General features: G+C 42.2%; 1 protein-coding gene across 2 annotated transcripts in view; it reads right to left on the bottom strand.

Moving 5' to 3' along the window:
• LOC147727221 (cytochrome P450 1A4-like) overlaps positions 1–15,214 on the bottom strand; it is a 254,243-nt gene that overhangs the window by 200,019 nt on the left and 39,010 nt on the right. Inside the window, exons 2-3 of one of the 2 annotated variants that reach the window (XM_086961270.1) lie at positions 7,094–7,198; positions 4,487–5,314 (exon numbers count right to left, since the gene is read on the bottom strand). In XM_086961270.1, the coding sequence (XP_086817396.1) occupies positions 4,487–5,296 (810 nt within the window). In that variant the 5' untranslated portion in view covers positions 5,297–5,314; positions 7,094–7,198. The remainder of the gene's footprint in view (positions 1–4,486; positions 5,315–7,093; positions 7,199–15,214) is intronic. The other variant, XM_086961271.1, reaches the window with a different exon arrangement.

The raw sequence follows: 15,214 nt of genomic DNA, 5'->3' as shown, positions 1-15,214 counted from the left end.
CAGCTCATGATCATCAGGATGCGCGGATCCTAATCTGCAGGGTGTGCGGATCCTGCGCTTCTCTAGTTATTGTAACTTTTTTAATTTAGATTTTCTCAGCAAATACTGAACGGATTTGCACCATTTAACAAAAAAGGCTCTTTCTGACTGAAGGCTACCTTTTTGCCAAAGTTGGTGTAATTCCATTCAGCAGTTCGGGCTGTAGCAGTGTTTAAATTCTCCAATGGAAAATTGCATTGAGAAAACAAGTTTTGGGACCCCCTTGTTTCTCGGCCCCCACTTGCCGAATCACCCCGAAAGTTTTAAGATAGGAGCTGAGTAGAGCGGGACATAAGTTTTGAATATTTTGCGATGATTCGTCAATTGGCACCAAAGTTATTGGGAATAGAATGTTGCGATTTTCCTATGGTAAATAGGTCCTAACTATACCTACCTACTGGCGACCAACATATATATATATATATATATATATATATATATATATATATATATATATATATATATATATATATATATATATATATATATATATATATATATATATATATATATATATATATATATATATATATATATATATATATATATATATATAATCATTTCTAGGTTGCCCTGCATGAGGAAGCACTCTGAAACTGTTCGTAGGTCGAACCCATTTATTGGTACAGGGGTGGCAAAAACATCGAAAGCTTCAACAGTTCAGCCAAGTCCAAAAGCCTGACGTGTTTTGAAGTATAAAGAAACTTCTTCTCAGAGGTGAGGACCTGCTGAAAGTACACGTTCCGCTAACCCGCTCATTATATTGCTGAATGGCCCACCCTGGGTGGGCCCTTCCCCTTGATCCAAGGAAGGATTCTGGGTAATGAATATTACTAAACACCCAGCCCAGATTGGCCGCTTTTCACACCAGGAGCGAGGAATGCTGGGCCTTGGGGTTCACGGACTTCCACATGATGAATGGCCGCATTTTTCAGCCCGCTGATGGGCCTCGACAAATATCATATCAACAAATATCTCACATGCAAATCCGATTATGTGGACTATGCTCTCCTCTGTCCATGCAAACTTGCCTACGTAGGCAGTACCATTTATAGGGCCAGGAAGCTCATCCGAAAACACATTCATCCCATCTGTAATAATGACCAGCATACCCATAAAAGGAAGAGGGGGAGTCCCTACCACTGGCTGAGAAGACTTGAGTCTGAAATGATAATAAAGCATAATACTAAGTACCCCAATGGTTTGGATTTGGACAAAGAAACAGCGGTACACGTAGGTTAATTATGTTTTCTGCTAAAAACTGTGCATTATTTCCTTTTGTATAGGCCTATGCCTTTTTAACTTGTGTGTTGTAGCATTCGTTTTTAATCTGAATACTTTGTGTTTATTTGTTTTACACGATGAAGTCTGAAAGAGCAGAGAAGTAGTTAGATCGTAGAGGGACAGTTTATGTCCACATAGAAAATTGATTGCTATGCCCTATTTCATTTTGGTTGAGATGAGCCCACGGTGGCAACAATAATTTAAATTTAGTAATCCTCATGAACAAACTGTATAATTTCATGATTATTACGAGATCCAGTCCGGGACTTGATTGTGCAATGACAGTTCAAAAGGCACTTTTATCCACTGGGATTATTTATGGTTTTGTTGTATTAGATTAAGTGAAAAATGGCAAGAATGATTGTTATTGTAAGACATCCCCTTAAAAATGTGTTTGCTCAACCACACAATTGTTGTACTGCCCACTTGGGAGGGAAGTGGTAATTTAGCATCACATTGCTGGTTAGTTTCTCCAGGTGTAGTGATGTTATTCATAGTGCAGGACTATGGTATCCTGTTGATACAAGTTTTATTCTTAACTGCATCTGCCCACTAGGGCATGAGAACTGTCATCATCATAGCGCTATCACAAGTCGCGGTGCATTGTCCTGAATATTCTTTAATAGAGCTGGTCACACTCCATTTACTCAAAAGCAAAAAGTGCAAAGTTTAAAAAACTGTTTTACAAACTGTTTAAATATCTGTTTAAAAATCTGTTTTGTACTAATTATTTGACAATTTGAATATCATTTTGACAAAGTGAAACCCTTGTTTAATAATGCTTCCAGAAAATACTCTAGATGCTTATGTTATAATGCAAATATCTGCCAACTTATTTTTTCTATGTTGTTTGCAGAAACGCACAATCTGTCTCTTTAAAAAATGATGCATATGCCTCACCCGTGACCAAGGAGTGCCTTGTCGATTGATTCCCTGTGTGAATAAACATACGCTGATATCAATTTGAGTGCCGGCTCTGTGATTCCTGACCCGGGATATTGGTTCCAGTGGCGTGTTGCAGTTATGTTTTGATTAGAGATTAGAGATTAGAGATTAGAGATTAAAGAATAGAGATTAGAGATAGAGATGGAGATATAGAGATATTGAGACAGATCTAGAGATATAGAGATAGAGATATATAGATAGAGTTATAGATAGAGATATTACCTACTGGCGGTCGCCAGTAGGTAGTTATAGTTAGGATTATTTTGAATAGGGAAATCGCAACATTCTATTGGGAATAACTTTGGCGCCGGTTGATGAATCTGCCTGAAAATTTTCTCAAAAATGCCTGGCGGCGCTCTGCTCCTTCCCTGAAAGTTTGGGGGGGGGGGATTCATCAAGCGGGGGCTGAGATAAAAGGGGGGTCCCAAAACGTGTTTTCCCCATGTTAATTTCCGTAGGGCGGTCGACCTCACTTTTAGCCCGAACGGCTGAATGGATTTCCATCAAACTTGGCAAAATTGTAGGGACTGGTAGCCTGATGTGCCTTTGCTATGTCTCAAGATATGTGCTCCAGTGGATTTTGAGTAATTTAAGTTCCAAAAAATATATATATCTATAAACGCGCCCCGGTACGCGCACCGTGACGGGCACCGGGACGCGCTCCAGCGCGCTACGCGAGTTTGCGCGTGGAAAGCTGATTGGCTCTTGGGTGCATGTCAACATTCCAAACAGTCCGGAGCGGCCGCCATCTTGTGTCTTGGTAGGATCGAGACACAAGAGGTGGCAAAAACAAAGGGGGAAATGACCATAAGGGGGCAGAGTAGACCCCCCTGAACCCCTAGGTTTGATGTGGGGGCCATAAAAGGGCCCCGCGGGTCAAAAATTTTTTTTTTATCAATTTGCGCGGGGGGAGCGCCCGGTACGCGCACCGGGGAGCGGACCGGGGAGCGTACCATGTGGGAAAAAGAATGACAGTTTTAAAAAAATTTAGCCTTTTTTTAAAAATTGGAGGTAGTTCTAAAAGAACTGTTTTTTTCTTCTTTTTGTTGTTTTATATATTTTGTAATGTTTTTTTGAACATTTTGTACTTTTTTTGGCTTTTATGAACTTTTTAATATTTTTTTTGATATTTTTATGGGGAGAAACAAAAAACAGGGAATTGCGCTTTCCGGGGCGCTCACCGGTACGCACACCGGGAGCGCTCCAGGGCTAAAAAATAAAAAAAATAAAAAAACATGAAGAATAAACATAAATAAAATAGTATTACATAAATATACAAAAGAGGATTTATTACAAAAAATATTACATTTCATAGCTGTAGAAATTTGTAATTAAAAAACCTTTGAAATTCACTGAAAAAAACATAGGTTTGAGGCCCTATATATAGTTAGGAATTAGCATTTAAAAAACCTATGAAATTCACTGAAAAAACCATAGGTTTCAAACCAGTTATAGTTAGGAATTAGCATTTAAAAAACCTATTAAATTCACCGAAAAAAACATAGGTTTCACACTAGTTATAGTTAGCTGGAAATGTTACTGACATAAAACCATTGAAATTCCAACGTTATAGTTAGTTGGTCTCTCCATTTTTTTGGAAATGTTAGTTTCTATTTTTGAATATGTGTTTCAAGGGTTACATTACACTGAAAGGAGGTCTGTCACTCTGTCACAAGCATGGTGTCATCAGTGATGTCATGAGTGATGTCACTGACCATGTCATGAGTGAGGTAATATGCGACGTCATCAGCAGTGCATTGCAGGCGCGCTTGTTATAGTGAGGCCAACTAACTATAACGTTGGAATTTCAATGGTTTTATGTCAGTAAACTTTCCAGCTAACTATAACTGGTGTAAAACCTATGTTTTTTTCAGTGAATATAGATATAAATAAAATATTAAATGGCAAATTATGTAGCAAATATGGTAATCTATACATTTGTGGTAGAAACTGAAGCCACAGAATTGCATAAATCCATTGACCTTCAAAATTGTCCATTACTTTATCAACAATGTATTCATGAAGGGAAATGGCATTCAGTGGCCGATGTTAGCTGCACTTCAAACAAAACAGTGTGTTCAAACTAACTGCGCCAAAATAAATAGAGTATGTGAAATAAACTTAATGGGTAAAGATGGATAAGCTTCCAACGTTACAAACATTGATTAATCCAACTAAAATCCTCAAAATAGTCCAACTCACATTGTTAGTGACTTACCTCGTCACATGTCGCATAATGTTCATCGACATGTTTCTTGACAAAGTTCTGAAAACGCCTAAAGTTTTCTGTCAGCGCTCTAAGGCCTGGCAGAGGCAAATAACGTATTAGTGGAATAAAATCCGCTGCAGCCCCCGAAGCTGCTGCTTTTTGTGCTTCCTCGTTGTTTTGTACCAAACCAATGAACTCTTTATCTGTATGCTCATATCGCTTGCCAAAGCAGAGAGCACAAACAACATTGGCAACAGCCAGGGATATTTCTCCACTGGGATCAAAATACTCTTTTCTCTCTGTGAGCTCAGACAGTGTTGCCACCAGTTCCACCGCCTCAGCAGACACATATTCTTCAAGAAGACAAGAGCACGTGGATGTTTTTGCTTCGGATTTTGAAAATGTCCTTAAAGCATTTTTGGCAATTTTCTTATGAAGCTTCCACGTTTCTCCAAAGTATGGGGACAACGACAAAATGCTGCTTTCAGCCAATAAAGACAGCGAGTGCAACTTTGGCCTGGCACCAAAGCTGTCTCCTTGCCTCACCAGTACTTTTTTGATGGGTTCTTGACCACTTATAACAAGGACTGGCACAGTTCCAAGATAGACGAGGAACACATCTCCGTATTGCTTTGCCATTTTCGAGAGGGTGATATGAGGCAGAGCCCCAAGCTGAAATATATTTCCGAAAACTGGCAGTCCCCATGGTCCTGGAGGAGTTTTACCATCATTTTTCATGTTTCTTAGGAACTTGAAGATTAGTGCAAAAGTTATAAGTGCAATCATCACTTCTGGGTAAGTAAGATCAACCGCCATCATTTCTGTACTGTAGGTCACCTGCAAGAATTAGCACATTTTTCTCTATCAAAATTTAATTTGAAATCACCAGTTAAATCAATAGATCTTTATTAGATCTTAAAAAGATCATAAAAGCAGAGTAAAAACAACACAAATAGAAAACATAATAAAATAAATGCAGTATCATAAATAACATTCCGAATTCATTCATGATTAGCTAAAACATTAAAATCACATCAATCTCTCACATACCGCAAATTTAATTAAAAGAGAGTATAACACTGTCTCTCTAGACACCTCAACTTCCCTACTAGCTCCCCTCCATGGATTTTCGGCTGCAAATAGCCAGCATAAGAAAACAACACATGCTATAACAGATGTCAGAGGTGTTTAGCCTTTGAAGGAAGGTTAAGGACACCCTACAGTTCTGAAAGGCTAACTTTTACCATGTGGGTTTAAGACAAAGCTGAAAACACGATAGAAGCCACAGAAAAACATAAAATGTACCAAGGATTGCTCTGCCTTACCGTTACAGGGACAGGGGGGTCAGCACGCTACCCCACACATGTGCCCTTCAGAAAAACATGGCAAACGCCAAATCAATCTGACCTGAACCTGAAAAGGACAGACCTCTCCCAGATTGTTAAATCTAGCATAAGATACATAGCAGTATACTGTGTGGCAGGAATTGAGTAACATTGGCAAATATTGTGTTTACAAATAGCCTTCTGAATCCTCTGTGGGGAGGTACGTTCAGCAAACCTCTGCTTGACCACCCTTTTTACGGTCTTATTAATTAAACCAGGGGTATTAAACACATCAGGAAGACCAATATCAGCCAGGGATTTACGGACATAGTTCAGCCAGGGAATGGGGAGCCCCCTATCCAAACTCAGACAGTCCTCAATAACTTGCCTCGCTATTACTCCATATGCTCACCCAAAGCAGGAGGGGTGCCAATTTAATAGTATCTCAAATGTACTCTATGTTAAGTTCGGAGTACAAAATAAATGTGGCACATGATGGCGGAAGGTTCAACAGTCTCCTACAAATTCTGTTTTCTTCTACTTGAATGGCAGCAGCATTATGAAATCCCCAAACCCCGGCTCCATATGTGGCAGTGGGGACACATTGCAGTTAAAGTTTGACATAATCTTCGGTAAATTGCTTTTATTGGTCAACAAATAATTAAACACCCTCGTTATTGGGCATAATTTAAACTAAGTTAGTGGAATTAATTGAATAAATATGTCCAGACTTGTTGCAGAATCTCACTGTAGTTTGTAGTAAAAAGTCAGACCTCTGGTTGGGACCACATGCTCTTACTAATAAAGAGTGTATCTACACTGCAAAGTGCCGGTACACACTCATACAGCATGACTCACCCAGCACTCTGTGAAAGAACGTCAAAGGCCCATCTCTGGTGTTTAAGTAGAGCAAGCATTTTGATACAGTTATGCTCTGCTATTTATCCAGACAGTCCTCCCGTCTCTTTACTAGGAAACTTACAGCCACCCATTAGAAGAAGGGAGTAGTACAAATGATTCCTAGTATTCCCTTTCAAATTGCCTTTATTGTGCTATACATGTACAAAACATACTATCCTTCTATCTACCACATTTTGCCTTTGCCACTTATCTTATGAGGAAAAAACACTCCGAATACAAAGATTCACTTCTCTTCATTATGAATGACTCAGGTGATCCACTAATGCAAGGCACCCCAGCTTGGCCTCACTTTGGCAATTATAGAAAGAGTACTAAGAAGTTTCTGAATAAAAAATGGAGGTAAAGAAAATAAATGATTCTTTGCACTCACTGTGGCCAGGACTCCACAATCCCAAAACTCCTGTATTCACGAGCTAAAGGTGCCTTCAGTACCTCTCAACTCTCTGGGAGCTTGGTCTAGCTCAAGACTCAAACTCTGCAAGAAAGTACTGAGATGTAGGAGCAATGAAATTAACAAACTACAAGCAGCATGTAAAAAAGAAAGATAACTAGTCCACGAGAATGAGTGCTTCCTTGTCTCCTCTGGCAAGGGTCATGCAAACGGCATTTGTGGCAGCTATGGGCACTGTTTTTGCACTGTGGTTGGGCCTGAATCTGGACTGAATGGCCTTGAGGAGCTGGTGGTTTCTGAGGTGGACACTGGAGCATCTGTTGATTAGTTTCTCTAAGACCTTCACCAGGTATGATAGGAGGGAGATGTCTGTAGTTGGAAAGCAATTCTAGAAAAACTGTTACTCATGCCCTAGTCACCAGCAAGTTGGACTATAGGAACCCCCCTCAATGCAGAGATCACCAAGCAACTTGCTAGAAGACTAGACACCATCCCAAACTCAGCCACCGGACTCATCCTCGAACTCTCACATAACTCACATCACACCATCCCTTAGGAAGCTTCTGATGCACCAAACTCGCTCAATTCAAATTCAAGACACCATACAACTCAATCCCCACCTACCAGAATAGTTGCATCTTCTTTCACCAACCACCCAGACACCTTTGATGGGCAGAACCCTACTCTCACACATCCCCCTCATACACAGAACCAGATAAAGAGGATGGCCAATCTCTTATAACACTCCTAAAGCGTGGAACAGCCGCCCACTCCACATCAGAGTATTCTCCTCTCTTTTTGAATTCCCCAAGAATCTGAGACCCCCACTTTTCAATAAACCAACCCATCATAAGCAGTGCTGAGCATCAACACCTGCTCAGATCTAGGATAGCCTTGTGGGTGATAATGTTATTATTATTAAACTCATTTCTAAGGCGCACAAATCATCCCCCAAGGGATCTCTCGGCGCCTAAGAAAGAAACAGCTGAAGGAGAAGTGCGCAGTCACTTTTCAAAATAGCCAGGTCTTAAGTAGCTTTTTAAAATGAACAAAATTGGTGCAGGCACGGAGAGACTCATGAAGCTTATTCCAGTGTGTCGGGCCAGGTAGGAAAAGGCACGTCCCCGGTTACTCGACCTGAGTTGTCTTCCTTGTTGGTAAAGTTCAATCTTGTTAGCCAAATATGACGGATCCAGCCCATGCAGAGACTTAAAGACCATGCAAAGCAGTTTTAAAAGAGCACGCTTTCTTATGGGCAGCCAATGCAAAAGTCGCATCAGGGGAAGGGAGGGGGTTCGCGCTGGTTTATCCAGTGCCAGACGAGCTGCGGTATTCTGCACCACCTGGAGCTTGGCCAACAAATCCTCCCTTACAACCACCAGCAAAGAATTGCCATAGTCCAGGCGACTCATCAAAAGTACCTGGATCAAGGTTCTTCTTGCCACAGAGGGATCCAAGGAAAGATCTTTCTGAGCGACCTCAAGGTCCCATAGCAGGTACCTGCTAAAGTTTTCACCTGCTCTTCCACTGAAAGATTGTTATCCATTTTGATCCCTAGGTTCTTTGCCCATCTACTAGGGGCAGGGGGTTCCCCCAATTCTGTTGGCCACCAGTCGGTGCTCCACAATTCTACTGCCTTCCTAAATAACAGAATCTCCGTCTTAGAGGAGTTCAGCTGTAGAAAAGTGTCTCTCATCCATTTGGCGATGGCCATCATGCAGCTAATAAATTTGGCCTTAGATTCGGCTGGATTGTCCCCAATGTGTACTATCAGCTGTGTATCGTCAGCATAGGAATGGTTTCAAACCCATAATTTCTGACCAAAGGGGCAACGTAGATGTTAAACAACGTTGGGCTCAAAATAGAGCCCTGAGGCACCCCCTTGTCCACAGCTATGATAGGCGACACAAATGCGTCCATCTGGACAGCTTGAGTTTTATCTGACAGGTAACTCTGCATCCAGTCCAATGCCGATCCTCTGACACCAATCTCTCTAAGCCTACAAAGCAGAATAGTATGAGAGATGGTGTCAAAGGCTGCTGAAAGATCGAGCAGCACCAGCATGGCCGGAGAGTCCCTGTCTAGCGTCATCCTGAGCGAGTCTGTGACCTCTAGGAGGGCTGTCTTAGTACTACACGAGGCCCAAAAGCCAGACTGAGATGGATCCAGGATGTTATTTTGTCGATTTATTATTCTTTCCAGAATCTTAGAGCCACACGGGAGGAGAGAAATTGGCCTATAGTTCTGTAGGTCCCTTGGGTCTGCTGATGCCTTTTTCAATAAAGGTTTCAAACGAGCTCTCTTCCATATACGTGGGAAAGTTGCCGTATCAAGTGAGATATTGCATATCTCTAACAATGAATCAGCAATGACCGGTGCTAACGCCGACATAACTGCTGGTGGTGCTGGATCTAAAACTGATCCAGATTTTACCTGGGCCAAAAGCGCACCAACCTGCTCGCTGGTAATACTAAAAAAATGATCTGAAGTCGGGGAGTAGGAACTTAATTGGCCGGAGACTTCCTCATACGCTCTCACTTCTGAGTCGGAGGCATGGTAGATTAGATCAATTTCATTAATAAAATGCGTCGCAAGGTTATTACAAAGCTCCTGCATTGCTGGTGGACATGGGCTGTTTGACCTGGGTTGTGTGAACTCCTTTAAAATGACAAAAAGCTCACGCGAGGAGTCTTTAGCTCCTTCAATACGTGCCCCTAAGTGGGTTCTTCTGGCTGTGTTACATTTATTAAGATAGATTCTGTGAGCCTCTCGATAACTCCTCTCGTCTAGCTCGGACTTAGACTTCCTCCATTTCCTTTCTTTTTTCCTGCACAAGTCTTTTTCTATCTTAAAGTCGGAGTACCAAGGTGCAGGGGCTGCCCTGGTCTGTAGTTTAACCAGCTTCCACAGTGTGATAGAATCGAGAGCCTCTGTAAGGGAGGCCTCGAAAATATCTAATGCCTGGTCACAATCCTCGGCTAACTAAGTAAAGGAGGGGTAGAGACCTTGCTAAAAGCAGAGGCTGTAACTTTTTTCCAGCTTCTGCGAAATACTTTATGAGGTTGTAAAATCCCCCTACTTTTAGGATGGGCCCATGCAAAGTTCAGACTTGCATGGTCCGTCCAGCCAACCTTCTGAGGAGATTCAACTAATAATTCAGGAATATTAGAGAAGATGTTGTCCAGAATATGGCCAGCCAAGTGGGTCGGACTATTTACTCTTGGAAGAAGGTCCAGAGATTCCATAGCTGCAATCAGGCTAGCTGAGTCCGCATTAGTGGTCTTCTCTGGGCGGTGATTGAAATTCCCTATGAGTTAAAGTATATTCGTTGATAATATAAAAGGGGCCAGCCTTTCAGATAGTTCTATGCAAAAGTCTCTCTTATTTCCTCCTGGCGGGTGGCACACTAAGGCTCCTGTCCATTCAGTCCTCTGACCATGCTGCAGGTTAAAAATCTGCCCACAAAAGGAGATAGGTCCTTGACGGGGTTGAGGGAGGGCTGGACCCTATATAAATATAACATACAAAAAATTGCCCCCTTCTCAATGAACTTATAGTTGGGGACCAAATAAACAATTTCATTAAATCTGGTCCGGTATATTTATTTATACCTTTTAGTCATTTTCTTTATACAAAAAGATTTCTTTAAACAGCAGAAAGAGAGTACACAATACAAACAATTATTAACAATCCTATTCAACAATAATTGACACAAAATACTTTACGAAAATATCCAAAAGAAAAAACATCAATATTACATCCAACAAACAATCCACATTACAGTACAACAAATTTACAATATATTAAATCATTTCATAGTCAAAATTATTTTCATGAAGAGAGCCAATTCGTTACAAGATCAAAAAAGTATGTATCAATTTTATTCTAGAACACACTAGATGTTGTAATTAGCTCTTGCTGGATTTGCAAATCCCATTGCCATTTTGTCCATTTTGGAAACTGTCATGGATGATGCTGTTTCTGAATATATATGAATCATGCACACTCCCAGGATATTTGGCAAGTGCAATGCTGTAAGGTCCCTGATGGTCCACAATTGCATGGACATTGATGGAGTGTGTGTGCTTCCTGTTGTGGTATAGATGTGAAGTTGCTGCAGGTGGTACCAGTTGGACATGCATGCAGTCAATTGCTCCAAGTTGGAAGCTAACAATGACATAGAAGCCTTGTTTAATCTGCTGTTGTTGTGTGTTGGGGAAGTGGATGTACTGTTGTGTGAGCTAAATTATGGCATCCAAGACAGAAGGGAGGAAGGCTGAGAAAGATGCCTGTGGGACACCTGCCACTCATGCTGCTGCTGCTTGGAAATATCTAGAGGCAAACATGTGTAAGACCCACCGGGAGCTCTGTCTGCGTTGGAATAATGCAGACTCTGTCAGTTTGTGGCAGTAGCTGTGGTGGAGTCTGATACAGCGGGGTACCAATGGACTCCCTCTTCAGCCGATACATTTTGATGACTTGTTCATCCCTGAGCCCAATGAGGCTGGTCCTTTGCCAGTAGATGCGCTCCCTTCTCCTGCGCTGCCTTTGTGGTGATGGTGGAGGCTGTAGTTGTGGTATTTGGTCTGGTGGTGGATGTTGTCTTCTTGGTCCAACTCCCAGCTACAGGATTAGTAGGTCCATGCTGTCTGGTCTGCTGTAAGACCGCTCTGCTGGTATTGTCTTTAATTCCTATGGTACATGTGTCATTTCCTGCACATGGGTTTGTGTGGCGTAGCATTTTGAGCGCAAATTCAAAGATGTGTGACGCAGCTAAAAGATGCATCAACGCAGGGTATGTTTTATAAATATCCCTGCGTCAGAAATGCATTGGATTTAACGTCGGAATATGTACCTTGCATATTTTAATACTTACCCTACCCGACGCAGCTTACTCTTGCGGAGTTCCATTTTGTTGCATGTCTGTCTTCCATGATGCATCTCCATAGATGTATCACTTTGTAAATCTGGCGTAAAAAAAGCACTGATGTGTCCCAAAACTTCTCTGAATACCGAAATGAGTAAGTGCCTTCTGTGAATACCAAAATGAGTAAGTGCCTTCTGTGAATACCAAAATGGTAGTAAGTTTAGGATTTTGTCTTAAGTTAGTTCTGTGAATCGGGCCCATGGTAATGTCTGTGTTAGCTAAGGGTCACTCTTTACAGGATCAGTATAGGTGATCTTTGCGGGCACACTTAAAGTGCCACATCTCTGAGGTGCTGCATTGTTTTTGCTCATATTATGAACTTCTGGTACTCAGCTCTTATGCATGTAGTACTGTGCGGGCATTGGGCACAGGGTATTTCATCATTTGCATGTGTTCACAAACTCCATGCAATGGTGAATAATTTGCTTTCGGACAGCTTCATTGCCTTATGGGCACATGTACATTCATAATTTCATGAGGTGGGTTACATGCTTCTGTGTCCACCTCTTTACTCACAATGTGCCCAGTGGGCAAACTTAGGGGAAGGTGGGACCGTGGCACGACAGGACACTTACTGTTATGGTGACATGGGTGTAGGCACCTTTTGACTGTATGTTATGTCATAATGTAGATGTGGTTTAGCCTTTCCAAATTAACTTATTGTGTCATTGTGACATGAGTGCATGACATATGCGAGAGGCCAACTATTCTTACATGGTATTAGTATGTATGTTAATTGATTGTTGCTTAGCTATGAGTATCCCATTGCCATGTTGTCTATTTTGGAAATGGTCATGAATGATGCCGTTTATAAATATATATGAATCATGCACACTCCCAGGATATTTGGCAATTACATTGGTGTATAGTCCACAAGGGTCCAAATTGCAGTGGACATTGATGGAGTGTCTGTGCTTCCTGTTGCGGTATAGATGTGAGGTTGCTGCAGGTGATACCAGTTGGACATGCATGCAGTCCATTGCACCAAGTACATGTGGAAAGCCAGTGATGGCATAGAAGCCTTATTTAATATCCATCTGCTGCTGTTGTGTGTTAGGGAAATGGATGTAATGTGATGTGAGCTGAATTATGGCATCCAAGACAGAAGGGAGGAAGGATGAGAAAGATGCCTGTGAGACACCTGACACTCTTGGAAAGATGCAGAGGCCAACATGTGTAAAACCGAGAGGAGCTTTGTCTGCGGTGGAATGGTGCAGACCCTGTCAGTTGGTGGCTGTAACCGTGGTGAGGTCTGATGCAGCAGGGTCACAATGGATGCCCTCTTCAGCTGATACATTTTGATGACTTGTTCATCCCTGAGCCCAATGAGGCTAGTTCTTTGCCAGTAGATGCGCTCCCTTCTCCTGTGCTGCCTTTGTGGTGATGGTGGAGGCTGCATTTGTGGTATTTGGTCGGGTGGTTGATGTTGTCTTCTTGGTCCAACTTCCAGCTATAGGATTAGTAGGTCCATGCTGCCTGATCTGCTGCAAGGCTGCTCTGATGGTCTTGTCTTTTATTAGTATGGTACATGTGTCATTTCCTGCCCGTGGGTTTGTGTGGCGTAGTATTTTGAGGGCAATTTCAAAGATGCGTGACATAGCTGTCAGATGCGTCACCGCGGGGTATGTTTGTAAATATCCCTGCATCAGAAATGCCTTAGATTTAACATTAGAAGGCCTAACTTGCAAATTTGAATTCTTATGTGACGCAGCTGACTCTTGCGCAGTTCCATTCTGTTGCATGTCTGTCTTCCGTGACGCATCTCTATAGATGCTTCACTTTGTAAATCTGGTGAGGGTTTGTGCGGTGTAGCATTTTGAGCGCAATTTCAAAGAAGCGTGACACAGCTGTCAGATGTGTCAAAGCTGGGTATGTTTGTAAATATCCCTGCATCAGGAATGCATTGGATTTAATGTTGGTACGCCTACCTTGCATATTTTAATACTTACGTCACACAGCTGACTCTCATGCAGTTCCATTCTGTTGAATGTCTGTCTTCCGTTACGCATCTTCATAGACACAAAAAAAAAACACATGAGTCACAAAAAGTGACGCACCGGTGGTGCAATGGGCTTGTAAATCTTCCCCAGGGCGTTTCAAGTATCCCTCACAATAAACACTGCCCCTTAAATCCCCCTCATACGTTGCTTCTCATGTAATGTATTTTCACAAGCTATGCCAGCGTGATTGTTTGGAAATCTGAAGTTCACCATCCCCACAGTCTTACTGACCAAGCTATACCCCTGGCCATTAGCCCGAGTCCTGGTGGCTGGACATTATCTTTTTGTCTGCCACTTTCAACCACTGACTTTTTTAAGCAGCCTCTTTTAGCCATTGGGTTGACATTTTGTCAGTCATAAATTCGTTCATGAGTATTTTTCTCTCACCTAATCTCTTGTCTGTTTCAATATATCCTTTCACCTCCAATCGAGCGCATGCATTGCAATGCCTGAGCGATTAATTCACATCTCTTTGCATCCCTGTCTATTAGCTTCTCATGGCTAACCCATGCACAAATGCACACTGACTTTACATTTGGTAGCATATTAAACCAAGACCTAGGACCCAATGATGATGTCGGACGGACAACCACAGCTTGTCGGTGGGTGTCCATCCAACATCTGGGCTGTGGTCGGAGGCAGCAGGCTGAGGGACCAACAAATGCTCCTGATGGGCTCAAGGAACTCATACAACTATCAGTCGAAATGTAATACCCTGCAATGGGGCGATGCCTGCTCAGGCACCTCCATAGGGACTACAATGGCCCATTCTGACTGCCCTTTCATTGCGGTCTGGTCGCAATGAAAAGGCAGACAGAATGGGACGTATGGGGCCTCTAGCAGGGTCCCCATCACTGTGGACCTCTACTATGGACCCAGGAGGGGAACTGTGGTACTCCCCAAGCATTCATGCCCTGTGTGCAAGGCATGGTGCCTGGCACAGAGCATGGATGTTTGAAAACATCCTTTTTCCATTGTGGCTTGCGCTGCAGCACAAGCCACTATGGAAAAAGTTATCATTCCAGCCGCCTATATGGCGGTCACATCATAATTAAGCAGGTGGTAACCGACTGGCATTGTAATGGGCCCCCTACTGCTTTTATCAGCGCATCTCTCTTGTTTAGATCATTTATAGGTTTACCAGGAAGTTATCTAACAATAGATCCTAGATAC

This window comes from Lissotriton vulgaris, chromosome 3_1 (genome assembly GCF_964263255.1).
Source record: "Lissotriton vulgaris chromosome 3_1, aLisVul1.2, whole genome shotgun sequence".
Classification (NCBI taxonomy): Eukaryota; Metazoa; Chordata; class Amphibia; order Caudata; family Salamandridae; genus Lissotriton; species Lissotriton vulgaris.
The sequence above is the reverse complement of the archived record's forward strand: the minus strand, read 5'-3'. Positions and strand labels throughout refer to the sequence as shown.